Genomic DNA, 14,048 nt, shown 5'->3' with positions numbered 1-14,048 from the left:
ATGGTCCAGCTTTTCAAGAAAAAAATTACAAAGCATGCAAACAAGCAAGAAGGTATGTCCTATTCATTGGGGGGGAGAGGTAGAAGTCAATGGAAATTGTCCCTGAAGAAGCACAGACATAGGACTTAACTACACAAAACCTTTACATTAAGTCTTTTTTTTTTACATTAAGTCTTAATAAACTTAAAGAGATAACAGAAACCACAGTAAAAAAAAACTAAAAGAAGCTAGGCGAATAATGTCTTCACATAAAGAATCAATAATTAAAATGAAAAATCCACTAGTGGCTTTCAAAAGTAGTTTTGAGCAAGCAGAAGACAGTGAACATGAAAGTAGGTCAACTGAAATTATGCAGTCTGAAAAGTAGAAAGAAAAATATGAAGAAAAATAAACAGAGCTTAAGAGACTTGTATACTTGTTTCAGATAGACAAGTGTGGATGAGAGAGTTGGAAGGGGTCAACTTCAGCGAACGTACCTCAAAACAATGTCCCCCGCACTGCGTATCCCGCAGCCTGCCTGCGCCGGGTCTCGCCCAACGGACCGACACCCCCCACTTCTTCTAACACCACTTCTTCAAAATAGACTCGCCCAGGCCGAAAACCAACTTCTGTTCACGGGCCACGAAGTTTCAATCGCACTGTACGTGCGCGCCCGAACGTGGTAATCTGCGGAAGAGCCACACTCAAGGGGCCAAAGAGCCGCATGTGGCTCATGAGTCGCGGTTTGCCGACCACTGATCTAACCCAAAGTTAGAAGGAAGGAAATAATAAAGATTACAGCGGAGATAAACAAAATAGTGAACAAAAAATAGAAAAATAATGAAAAAAGGGTTGGCTTTATTACAAGGTCAACAAAATTAACAAGTCGTTAGCTAGATAAAGAAATGAAAAGATTCAAATGACTTAATCAGAAATGAAAGGAGACATTACAAACAGTATCGCAGAAAGTGGATTATGGAAATGCTATGAACAACTGTACACCAAAAAAATGAATAAACAAGAAGAAATAAATTCCTAAAAACATACAACCAATAAGACTGAATCATGAAGCAGTAACAAATATGAACAGACTTATAATGAGTAAGGTGATTGAAGCAGTAATCAAAACCCTCCCAGCAAAGAAAAACACAGGATTGGCAGCTTCAATGGAGAGTTCAAAAGAAATAACACCCATTCTCTTGAAACCCTCAAAAAATTAAAGTGGAGGAAATATATCCAACCTTATTCAATGAGGCCTGCAATACTCCGATACTAAGCCAGACAAAGACACAACAAGAAAACTAGAGACCAATATTCCTGATGAATACTGATGTAAAAATCCTCAACCACATAGTGACAAATGGACTTCAACAGCATATTAAATGGATTACTATACCATGATCGAGTGGGATTTATTCCAACATTGCAAGGATGTTTTAACATATAAAAATCAACCACATTAACAGAATGGACACAAAAACATGATCATCAATTGATGCAGGAAACACATTTGACAAAATTCAACACCATTTCATGATCAAAGAAACCAAACCTCAATAAACTAAGAATAAAAGGAAACGGCCTCAACATAATGAAGCCCATTTATGAAAAGCACACAGTTAAACTCATACTCAATTTTGAAAGACTGAAAGCTTTTCCTCTAGATGAAGAACAAAACAAGACCATCTGCTCTTGCTACTTCAATTCAACATAGTACTGGAAGTTCCAGTAAGAGCAATTAGACAAGAAAACAAAATAAAAGCATTTAAATTGAAAAGGAAAAAATAAAATTTTCTCTATTCACAGACAACATGACGTTATATAGAAAACTCTAAAGATAACACACACACACACACACACACACACACACACACACACACTGTTATAAGGAAACAATCTCATTTATAATAGCATCAAAAAGAATAACATACTTAGGAATAAACTTAACCAAGGAGATGAAATATTTGTGCACTGAAAACAACAATATATTGCTTAATTTTTTTCAAGACACATATAAACAGAAATATATCCAATTAGTGATTGCCAGAGTCTGGGAGCAGGAAGGAATAAGAAGTACCTACCTAATAGGTACAGGATCTCTGCCTTTGGAGTGATGAGATATTTTGGAACTAGTTCGAGCTGATAGTTGCAAAATACTAAAAATCTAAAAGGTTACCTAATTTTATACTTAAAATTGATTATTTTAGGTGAATTTTACCTTAAAAAATCAATTACATTTCTATATATTGACAATAAACATAAAATCTGAAATTAAAATCACAATACTACTTATAATTAATTCAAATAAAACAAAATACTCAGGTATAAACTTAATGAAATATGTAAAACATCTGTATGGTAAAATTATAAATGCAGATGAAAGAAATCAAAGACCTAAATAAATGGAGAGCTATACATGTATATTAGAAGACTCATTCTTCCCAAATCAATCTATAGGTTTATTGTAAACCGTACAAAATTCTAGAAAAGATTTTGGCAGACACAGGCAGGCTTATTTTAAACTTTTTTTAAGCATGAAGTATATCAATATTAAGCTTTAAAAAATTACCACTGAGAGTCAGGAGGGGACCAATAAAGTGTCTAGATTTGCTCCAAAATAACCTGAGGGTGAAGGAGAAAGGAGAACCTAAATGAAATAAGACTATATATTTGATTATAGCTTTTTCCTGTATGACTTCTCTTCACAGCTTAATTATTTTACAGCTCTAATGAGAGGCAGTACTAATAATATTTAAGGAAGCTAAATTACCTGATTAAAATCATAACTCTTTCACTGGAAGGTTAAACTCAATGTATCTCAGTTTACACACTCATTATATCTCTATTGCCTTATCTAAAAACAGACGATTGAATTAATACTTATAAAGACCTATAACAAATCCTGGCATATAATATGCACAATTATAATTGTTAAATAAAATAAATCTGGGCTTATCATGTTTTGGGTTTTTAATCAATCAGGCAAAAAAAATATCTAACTGCTTGTCAAGTGCAGAAAAAGTAAGCACAATAAACTTTTGTTTAAAAAAAATCTAAGGTTACAAGTTAGTTTTCAATTAATCAAAATAACATAAGAGCCTGCCAACTGCAGAGGGTGATGTAGGAGATGTAAATATTTAATATCTTTCTATCTTGTCATACTTTTAAGTCATTCAATCAATAGGTGGTTCAGTTTACAATCAGGGGAGAAGATGTAGAGAGAAAATGACTTCCTAGGGACTATGTCACCTCAAGACAAGGCAGGATTTGAGCAGAACTTTTTTGGAAAGTTAAGTTTCAAGTGAATAGATGAATTGAGGAGAAAATTGGTGAGAAAAATGTAAGTACAGATAAAAGTGTCCAGAATTAAAAAAAAATAATGATAATCAATTGGGCTGCAACAAATGCTTATTGATAAAACAGTAGATGAAACTAATAAAAGTGATTGAAACATAACTTTGGAAGCTCTTGATTAGAAGATCTAAGAATGAAAATTTATCCATTAAAACGTTAATGTTTTTTGAGCAAGTAAATAATATAATCATACTAGTAGCCTGGTGCACAAAATTCGTGCACGGGGGTAAGGGGTGTCCCTCAGCCTGGCCTGCACCCTCTCCAATCTGGGCCGGATCCCAGCAGGATAGGGCCTAAACTGGCAGTTGGACATCCCTCTCACAATCTGGGACCACTGGCTCCTAACCACTCACCTGCCTGCCTGCCTGATCAGCCCCTAACCGCTTCTGCCTGCCAGCCTGCTAAGTTTTAAGAGATGAAACCAAGATAAATACAAATATACCCAGGAATAAAGGCATCACACTGGGAAATACTGTACAAAAAATAAGCCCAAAAGAGGCACTATCTTAATCCTTAAAAATAACTCAGAGAAAACTATTATATGTTAAGGATTTTTCTCAGCTCTTTTTTTCAATTCTTAAATTTACTGATTTCTAGAATAAAAGAATTTGAAAAAAGGAGTTCATAGACTTTAAGGCTGATCTGAGACAAATAATTATAGCTTATCATACATGTTAAAGACAACAAAAGCATAACCACAAAGAAGGAAAGTTTTCTTAATGCTCTCAGGTTGCAACCTGATACTCTGAGAGTATAAATGGCATGCTGTTAGTCCAGATTTAATTTTCTTTCTATTTACATACATATTATGTTAACATTTGTTTGTGGCAAATTATAAAGAAATTCATCATTATGAAATATTTATCCTAAATAAATATGAAGGGAACAAAGAAGGCTATTTGCTCACATGTCAGCATATGTAGCTTTTAGTAAAATCTGGTTATTCAATATTAAAAACTAAATACAGTACTTAAACCATGAAAGTATGTTAATTGATGGATTTAATCATGAAATGCAGGTGACATTTCAAACCTTTGAAAAATATCACAATTAAAGAAATGCACAAATAAATATACTTTTCACTGATTAGACTGGCAAGAATTAAAACACAAATGAACATTTAGCATAGTGTGGGGAAACAGATATTCTCAAAAACTGCTAATAAGAATGTTATGATACAATCTCATTGTAATTTTGCAATATATATCATAAATTAAAGGACATATACAGGGACCCAGCAACCCATTACTACAAATTACCATACAGACATTCTCACACAATCCCAATGATATAGTCAAGAATATTTATTGCAGTATTGCTTATATAAGCAAAAAAAAAAAAAAACCCCGAGATTTACCCAAGTATCTAAACAGTTATATTATATGTAATATATATATGAAAAAATGTCCAAGACCAAGATATATTGCTAAATGGAAAGAGAAAGATGCACAATATATACAAGCTATTTTTGATAACTTATGGGGAGCACAGTGCTGGGAGAGAAGAGAGTTTTACTTCTTATTTTTAAATATTTCTATACTATTTGCTCACACATATAAGGAATATGATTTTTATTTTAAAATACAATTTTGAAAATACTGAATGTTGCTTGGCAATATATTTGAAAACAGTCAAATGTACACTGTACAATGTCATCAAGAGTGAAGAACAAATAATCTTATTAATTAAAAGGTGTGTTTTTTCACATTACAACAATGGGAAGCACATCTACAGTGCTACTAACACAGAGAGGTTAATTTGGAAATTAAGAAAATTAAGCTAAAAAAAGACACACTTTTGTGAAGAACTTCAAATCCTTGGAGTTAGGAATTCTGCAAAGTGGAAAAGCTTAGCAGCAGTTGACTAAAATATTCAAGCACAAAATGAAGAGGAAGAGTCTGCATTCAAATATACCTATCAGCCTCTGGGAGGGGAATGCACTAGTCTAAAATCTAATAAAGACACTAAGTCAAGCAATCACAAGATTAAATTTCTCTGAATACTCAAAATTTATCAACAAAAAAACTAAACACACTTAACATCCATGATGAAATAAAAGAAATAACTGGGGTCCTACATTCAATAAGAATCTGTGTCTAAGAAAACCTTTGTAAAGAGATAGAGGAACAGCATGAGATGGGGTCAACATCCAACTCTGTGTTCAACCTTTACGGCAGAAGCTGCAAAGAGGAAAAGCAACAAATTGATCCCAGTGGGAAAGAACCTCTCCTCGCTTTGGACTTGCTAGAAGGCAATCAAGCTTCAGGCATAAAAACTCCCCAGCTGACTACGATATCCAACCCAACTAGCCAAATTTCAAATATGGAAGAAAACTAGTGCGAAATGCTTTAAAGTTTTATAAAGTTTCATTTCTTAAGAAAATATAGAGGGGGATAAATGGTGATGGAAGAAGACTTGACTTGGGGTGGTAAACACAATACAATATACAGATGATGTATTATAGAACTATAAACCTAAAACCCATGTAATTTTATTAACCAATGTCACACCAATAAAATTCAATAAAAAAGTAAAAAATATATATTATTTATGTATATTACAGATTTACAATGATAACACAAACTTTTAAAAAATACTTTTCAGCAAACAGCAAGTTTCCTAAGCTATAGGAAACGAAAATGTTATCACAATTCCAGGCTATAATTCAATTTCTTCCTCCACTCCAACAGTTTTTACCCTGAGGAAAATGAGAAAAAGTTTTCTTTACTTCTTACAAAAGTGACCAATCTTCCTAATCTTCTACTCCTATTAGTCTAACACATCTTTTTAAATTTTTAGAAAAATAAATATTACAAACTAATACAAAAGAAATAAGTAGTATAAACACTATTAGTAACAAACACTCCAATTTCCATAACATGGATTAATGCCTTCATTTGGAAAGAGTAATCAAAATCAATAATGATTAGCTATTTTATACCAACTAGACTGAAAGAAGACAGGGGATATTTTATTTCTCTTTCCAAAATGTCTATAATGCTGCCTCTATATTGCTCATAGGCTCCTTCATACAACTCAACAGCAACTGAAGTGCTAAAGCCCACATCATATTCCAGCAAATATTCTGAATCTCTATTTGTCTGAGAGATAGCTTTTCATTGTTCTATGTTTAATAAACATTCATTAAGTACTGTGCTGAGATAAATAAAACATGGAAGGTATCTACCTTCAAAGAGCTCACAGTCTAGTAAAGAAAACCGACTATGGTGGTATGGCCAGATCTGGCTCAAAAACAAAATGATGCTTGAGATGGGACTATTTCAGGAGATAAGCTGATGAGGAGGGAGGGACATTGACAACTGGGGATGCAAGTGGTTGGAGAAGACTGACAACATATACTTAGGACTAAAACTAAGAATATAAAGCATCATATTTTGTTTACTCAGATACTGCTAGGCATTCTGAAACAGCTACAGTGATAACATTGTATAGCATATTATAGAGCTTACATTTCATTGTGCAGGTGATGAGGAAAATGAACGGGAAACTAGAGAAAGGAAAGCAGCTGCAGAATGTTGGCACTCGGAGAATCCAATAAACAAAATTATAGACAGTGCATAAAAAATTTGTAGTATTTTCATATAACAGATTACTCAACATTAAAAAATAATGAACTACTGATACAATAACATGGAGGAATCTCAAAAAGCATTATGTTGTATGAAAAACAGAAACAAGAGAATACAGAATGTATAATTTTATATACACAAAATTCAAGGAAAACTAAGCTATGCTGATAGAATTCAGAATGATGCTTACCTCAGGGAGAAAGGATATTGGATTTGGAAGGGAAGAGCAAGAGGAACTTTCTGGGACAATAAAAATATTCTACATCTTGATCTGGATAGTGGTTATATATATAAACACATATATTTAAAAGTCATTCAGTACTTTAAAGTTTCCACATTTTACCATACATACATGAGAACTTAATATAAAAAGAAAACTGCACATATAATTGGGGTGGGATAAAGTCAGAGTAAATTAAACCAGTATCATCCCTTGAGTAATACCTAACTTATAAGAAATCAAAATAAAGCTTCTAATCAACCCTGTATATTCAACTAGCAAACAAAATCCCTGTAAGACCTTAAGTACAGTAGCTTCTCTCCTTCAGGAAGATATGCAGGCAAATGTTTCTTATAATGCATGCTAGCAAAATAAAATGCTTTTCCTAAATAAAAAGAAATAGTGCCCTATTAACCAAAAAATAAATATTTTCTACACTGCAGTCACCTATCTCATAGGAGGTAATATAAAGATTAATAAGGCATAAGGAGCACTTAATACAATATACAGACAATAAATATTCTTCAAACTACCATTACTATCATCCTATATAATAAACCCTAATATGCAAATTGACTGAACAGCAGAATGACTGGTCACTATGATGCTCACTGAACACAAGGGGGCAGATGCTCAATGCAGGAGCTGCCCCCTGGTGGTCAGTGTGCCAGAAGCCGGGCTCACGGCTGGCGGGCACAGCAGCGGTGGTGGGAGCCTCTCCCACCTCTGCGGAAGCACTAAGGATGTCTGACTGCCAGCTTTGGCCCACTCCTCATGGGGAGCGGGCCTAAGCTGTCAGTCGAACATCCCCTGAGGGCTCCCAGAGGGCGAGAGGGTGCAGGCCAGGCTGAGCACCGGGTCTCTGGTTATTATATAATAGCAATAAAAGGGAAACTGCTTAAATTATGTCTAAACCACTTATTGAGAATACAATATTTAACTGCATATTACTCAATTATAGCACTTCTCATACCAGGTGTGTTTTTTTAACTCTGAGATCAGCAAGTTTCTGACAGCTGAACCATCTGGTTAGATTAGAGAAAGATCAAGTTATGTAATTTTATCAAAGTATTCTTATTTTATATCTTGAAACCATATACACTTAACAATAGATAGTAAATGTCTATTTTTTAACATTTCAACAAGTTTATATTATTAAAAAGCACTCTTTTTAATAATATAAGACAAAAAGTCTTATATTATACCAGACCAAAAGTACATGGCCAAAATTCAATTTTTTGAAAGTCAACAGCCTTAAAAAAAAATAAAAGCAAATCAGAATGCTAAATTTAAAAAACAGAGATACCCACAAGAAAATATTAAACCATTCATTTATAATTCTGAATATTATGTTAAAAAGTCACAATTTGGATAATTTAACCAATTTGTGGAAGTACTTTATTAACTTTATTAATGGAAATAAGAAAGTAAAGTTCACAAAAGCAAAGACTACTCAAGTACTATAATCCACAAGTGAAGCAACCTAATAAACCTTTTATTGAATCTAATTTTCTAACATGTTTTATAGTTATTAGAAACTGCACATCTAAGTTATAAAACTCAACATAGAAGAGGAAATTATTCAGTTCCACAATTTGATAACATTATTTTTCTCCCACCAAATCAACTGGGTCAAGTGCATCAAAAAGTCAATTCTTTGTATTTCAGAATTTTATTAAAAAACTCATTGATTCTGGACTAGAAGGCACTTAATTTTTTTTTTTTTGGTATTATTCCTAGTTTGGTATGTACTATTTTAAAAAAGTAGTCTTCTACTTACCTAGATTTTGTCTTATTAACATCTTGCTGCAGGAGCAATCTCATTCAAAATTAAATCAAACCTGAAAGAATACAGGTAAAACCATCATTTAGTTTTCCGCTCCAGATATGAATAATTATATCTATGGCACACAATGCTTTTAAATTAAAAACTGCAAATCAAAATTTTTCTTGGTAAGACATCTATCTGAAAAATTGTTCAACTAAAACATGATTATTTTAACCTTCATGAAACGTGCTAAGTCCTATTATTTTTTTAGAAAAATAATCTATTTAAATGAGAAATAGTTTCTAGTTCTCTTCAAAACATTTTATAAAATTTGTTGTAATAAGTTTAATAGTATGTCAATAGCTATAATTAAAATCAGAATTTGTTCATAAAACATAATATCTAGATCAATGTTTACCTAATGCTATTATGTACATATCAAAAAAATGCCAAATAGTTGAAGAAAAAAATACAGAATAAGATACATAAAAGTATATACTAATAGTAGCTATAATAATAGCTAACACTGATTAAGTACTTTAAAAATACCAGGAATCATTACAGAGAATAGCATATATTGATACCCTCCTATTTCCTCAATTTAATCTTCAATCTAGTATAATGTAACCTTCACCCCAACACTCCACTGAAAATTTACTTGTAAAAAATCTACTTATCTCTAATTTTATCACATTCTATAAATTCTGAGGACTCAGTATGTCCTACCCTGAACTCTAAACATCTCTTTCCCCTGCCTCAAACAGGCTTGTAACTCTTCTGAATTCTTGTTCTCAAAAAACTGCACCAGCATACCTATTGCCATTTATACCTAGATTACTATAACTGTCCTATTTCCAGACTATCGTCTCAAATTCATCCTTTCCAGAACTATAAAAGTAATCTTTTTGCAATGTCTATATTGAAGATGTCATATCTATGCTTCAAGTCCTTCCATAGTACCATCAATGACTGCATCTCTATCTATCCCTAATTTTTACTCTCACTTTTACCCCATGCTTCTACTACACCAAATTCTTCAACTCTCAGAACAGCCTCATGCTCTCAGCTTTCATACCTTTTCACATGGTGAACTATGCCTACTTTATATCTCTCTTTAACTTCACTAATACCTTTTTACTAGTTTTTCAAATATTTAGCCCAGTCACCCTGACAGATCCTTCTTTAATTTCTCCAGCTATGTATAGCTGTGTTTCTAAACTGCTATAGCAACTGGTAGCAGTTCTGTATCAACCCTATCTGTTTACTTGTGTATTTTCTGAACTACAATGTGGACAAAAATTCATTTATCTCATTTTAGCATTTTCACTGGATGAGCACATTATAAAAGCATAACAATGTAGACTGACTACAGAAATTCTGTGTTGTATCCTAAAATGTACATAGGAATATAGAAGAAAAACAAGTAAAATTCAGGCTGAGTTGAAGTCACATTTTCAAAGACCAGAGGGAAAAAATTCACATCACTTCTGGATCTAGTCATGTTACTTTATGAAACAACTATGTATAAGTGAAAATATGATTGGCAAAAAACAGCCAAGTAAAATCTTTTATTGGAAAGGGATGAATTCTTTCCTAGAGCCTTCAGAGAGAGAATAATCCTGCTGACACCTTAATTTCTGCCCAGTGATACTGATTTCAAACTTCTGGCTTCCAGAACTATGGGAGACTAAGTTTCTGTTGTTTTAAGCCATCTATCTAGTCTGTGGTAATCTGTTAGACCAGTCATCAAAAACTAATATACTGAGTACGGTAGGTTCTCTAGGAAATAAATTAGAACCACAACATAAAAGTTGTTATGGACTTAATTGTGTCCCTATAAAATGCATATTGTGAAGCCCTAACACCCAATGTGACTGTATATTTGAAGACAGGGCCTTTAAGGACATAAATGAGGTTCAAATGAAATTGTAAGTGTGGACCCTAATCCAATAGGACGGATCAATATTGAGAAAAAATACTCAAAAAAAAATATCCTCAGCAAACCAAGTTCAACAGCACATTAAAAGAATTATACCATAATGATCAAGTTGGGTTTATTCCTAGAAGGCAAGATGGCTCAACAAATAAAAATCAATCAATGTAATCACCACATTAATAGAATGAACAACAGAAATCACAATAATCTCAACCTATGCTGAAAATGCATGATAGAGACAATCAATAAACTAAGACTAGAAAGAAACTACCTCAACATAATCAAAGCCATATGTGAAAAACCCACAAATAACATCATACTTAATTGGTGAAAACAAATTAAGACTGAAAACGTTTTCTCTAAGATCAAGAAGATGAGATGTCCACTTACACATATTACTTCTATTCAACACAGTACTTAAAGTACTAGCCAGAGCAAATAAATCAGAAAAATAAAAGGTATCCAAATTGAAAAGGAAGAAATAAAATTATCTGTTTGCAGATAACATGATCTTTTAGGTAGAAAATTCTACAGATTCTTAAAAACAACTGTTAAAATCAGTAAATGATTTCAGCAAAATTGCGGGACATAAAATCAGCATATGAAAATGAGTTGTTTCTATATACTAAAAATGATCAAATTGAAAAACTAAATAATGAAAAAAATCTCATTTAAAAAGCATAAAAAAATAATACTTGGGAACAGACTTAACCAAGGAGGCAAAAGACTTATACATGAAACAAAATTACAAAACATTATTAAAATAAATCAAAGATACAAATAAATGGAGAGACATCCCATGTTCATGAACTGAAAGACTTAACATTGTTAAAATGTCTATACTACCCAAAGCAATCTATAGACTCGATGCAATCCCTATCAAAATACCAATGGTGTTTTTCACAGAACTAAAAAAATTAATCCTAACGTCTATATGGAATCACAAAATACTCCAAAAAGCCAAAGCAATCCTGAGGAAAAAGAACAAAGTCAGAGGTATCACAATCACACTACCTGATATTGAACTATGCTACAAGTCTTTAGTAATCAAAATACCGTGATACTGCCTGGCTTGTGTGGCTTAGTTGTTGAGGATCGACCCATGAACCAAGAGGTCATGTGATATTTATCTTTCTCCAACTGGCTTATTTCGCTTAGCATAATGCTCTCCAGTTCTATCCATGCTGTTGCAAATGGTAAAAGTTCCTTCTTTTTTATAGCAGCATAATATTCCATTGTATAGATGTACCACAGTTTTTTAATCCACTCATCTGCTGATGGGCACTTAGGCTGTTTCCAAATCTTAGCTACTGTAAATTGTGCTGCTATGAACATAGGGGTGCATATATCCTTTCTGATTGGTGTTTCTGGTTTCTTGAGATATAGTCCTAGAAGTGGGATCACTGGGTCTAATGGGAGTTCCATATTTAACTTTTTGAGGAAACTCCATACTGTCTTCCACAGTGGCTGCACCAGTCTGCATTCCCACCAGCAGTGCAGGAGGGTTCCTTTTTCTCCACATCCTCGCAGGCACTTGTCATTTGTTGATTTGCTGATGACAGCCATTCTGACAGGTGTGAGATGTATCTCATTGTCGTTTTGATTTGCATCACTCAGATGATTAGTGACTTTGAACATGTTTTCATGTCTCTGGGCCTTCTGTATGTTCACTTTCGAAAAGTATCTATTTAGATCCTTAGCCCATTTTTTCAATGTTTCTCTTTCTATCTTCTCTCCCCTTCCCTCCCTCCCACTCTCTAAAAATTCAATGAAAAAAATATCCTCAGGTGAGGATTAACAAAATAAAGAGAAGGAAATCCTGTTAACATGTTACATTACTAGATGCCCGGTGCACGGATTCATGCACCGGTGGGGCCCCTCGGCCTGGCCTGTAGGGATCAGGCCAAAACTGGCTCTCCGACATCCCCCAAGGGGTCCCGGATTGCAAGAGGGTGGTTCTCAGGTGACGCACCCCAGAATCGGGCTCCCTCCTCTCTGGTTCCAGGCGTGTCACCCGAGAATCGCAGCTGCCAAGTCACCACAGCTCGGCAGCTCCTGCAATGAGCGTGTGCCTCCTGGTGGTCAGTGTGCGTCATAGCTACTGGTTGGACGGTCGGATGGTCGCTTAGGCTTTTATATATATAGACTAGAGGCCTGGGGCACAAAATTCATGCACTGGGGATGGGTGGGGGGTCCCTTAGCCCAGCCTGTGCCCTCTTGCAGTCCAGGACCCCTCCCTCCTTACCGCCCAACTGCTTGCTGCTTCCTACCGCTCAGCTTGCTGCTCCTTAGTGCTGCCGCGAAGGCTCCCACCACCGCCGCTGCACTCACCAGCTGCCCTGGCCCCAGCTGTGGGTCAGAGCTCCTCTGCTACAGCAAAGGTTTGGGTTCCATTCTGCCAGGGCACCTACTTAGGTTTCAGGTTGATCCCCGGTCGGGGCTGACTGCTGCTCAGGAAGTGACTGAGGACCGTGTGCTCTAGTCATTCGGTGGGGAGCTGGGGTTCCATTGCCAACCTGGCCCACTCTGATCCCCACTACCCCCGCTCCTACATCAAGGATGACTTCAACTATGGCAGCTGCGTGGCCTCCACCAGTGTACACATCCACATGGGTAGACACCCTCTCCGTGGCTCTCCAGGCATGGCTGCTGCACAGTCGCCCCAGAGGCGGATTTCCGGGTTCCCAGGAAGAGCACCCTCCATGCCGGACTCCCAGGGAAAGCTGGGTTGGAGGGAAAGCACTTCGCCTGGAGCAGAGCACCCGCCCTGTGCAGGGCTCGCAGGGTTTGTGTCTCTGATCCTGCCCTCAGCAGCCCCAGCGCCAAGGTGGTGGGCTTTGGGGCTGCTGGGTGCCGGCCCCCCACTGCGGGTTTGTGTCTCCGATCCTGCCCCAAGCAGCCCCAGCACTGTGGTGGCGGGGCTTGGTATTGCTGGGTTCAGGGCCCCCCTGCGGGTTTGTGTCTCCGATCCAGCCCCCAGCAGCCCCAGCACCATGGTGGCTGGCCTTGGGTCTTCTGGGTGCCGGGCCTATGGGTTTGTGTCTCTGATACCCCCAGAAGCCCCAGCACCCTGATGGCGGGGCTTGGGGCTGCTGAGTGCCGGGCCTGCATGTTTGTGTCTCTGATTGGGCCCCCAGCAGCTCCTGCAAGAATAGGGCTTCCTCGGGCCGATCGCACCGCCAAGCCCCGCCCGCCTAGGGT

At 36.0% G+C, this 14,048-nt stretch overlaps 1 protein-coding gene and 1 pseudogene across 3 annotated transcripts in view; one reads left to right on the top strand and one right to left on the bottom strand.

Moving 5' to 3' along the window:
• ZNF644 (zinc finger protein 644) overlaps positions 1-14,048 on the bottom strand; it is a 111,538-nt gene that overhangs the window by 75,165 nt on the left and 22,325 nt on the right. For 2 of the 3 annotated variants that reach the window (XM_014542617.1, XM_014542622.1), the window contains exon 2: positions 8,924-8,984. In XM_014542617.1, the coding sequence (XP_014398103.1) occupies positions 8,924-8,945 (22 nt within the window). In that variant the 5' untranslated portion in view covers positions 8,946-8,984. Of the gene's footprint in view, positions 1-8,923; positions 8,990-14,048 lie in introns of those variants that run through there. The other variant, XM_014542599.1, reaches the window with a different exon arrangement.
• LOC102253531 overlaps positions 13,407-14,048 on the top strand; it is a 27,878-nt pseudogene continuing 27,236 nt past the window's right edge.

Source organism: Myotis brandtii, unplaced genomic scaffold (assembly GCF_000412655.1).
Source record: "Myotis brandtii unplaced genomic scaffold, ASM41265v1 scaffold1083, whole genome shotgun sequence".
Classification (NCBI taxonomy): domain Eukaryota; kingdom Metazoa; phylum Chordata; class Mammalia; order Chiroptera; family Vespertilionidae; genus Myotis; species Myotis brandtii.
Note: the sequence above shows the minus strand (reverse complement) of the source record. Positions and strands in the feature narration are given on the sequence as shown.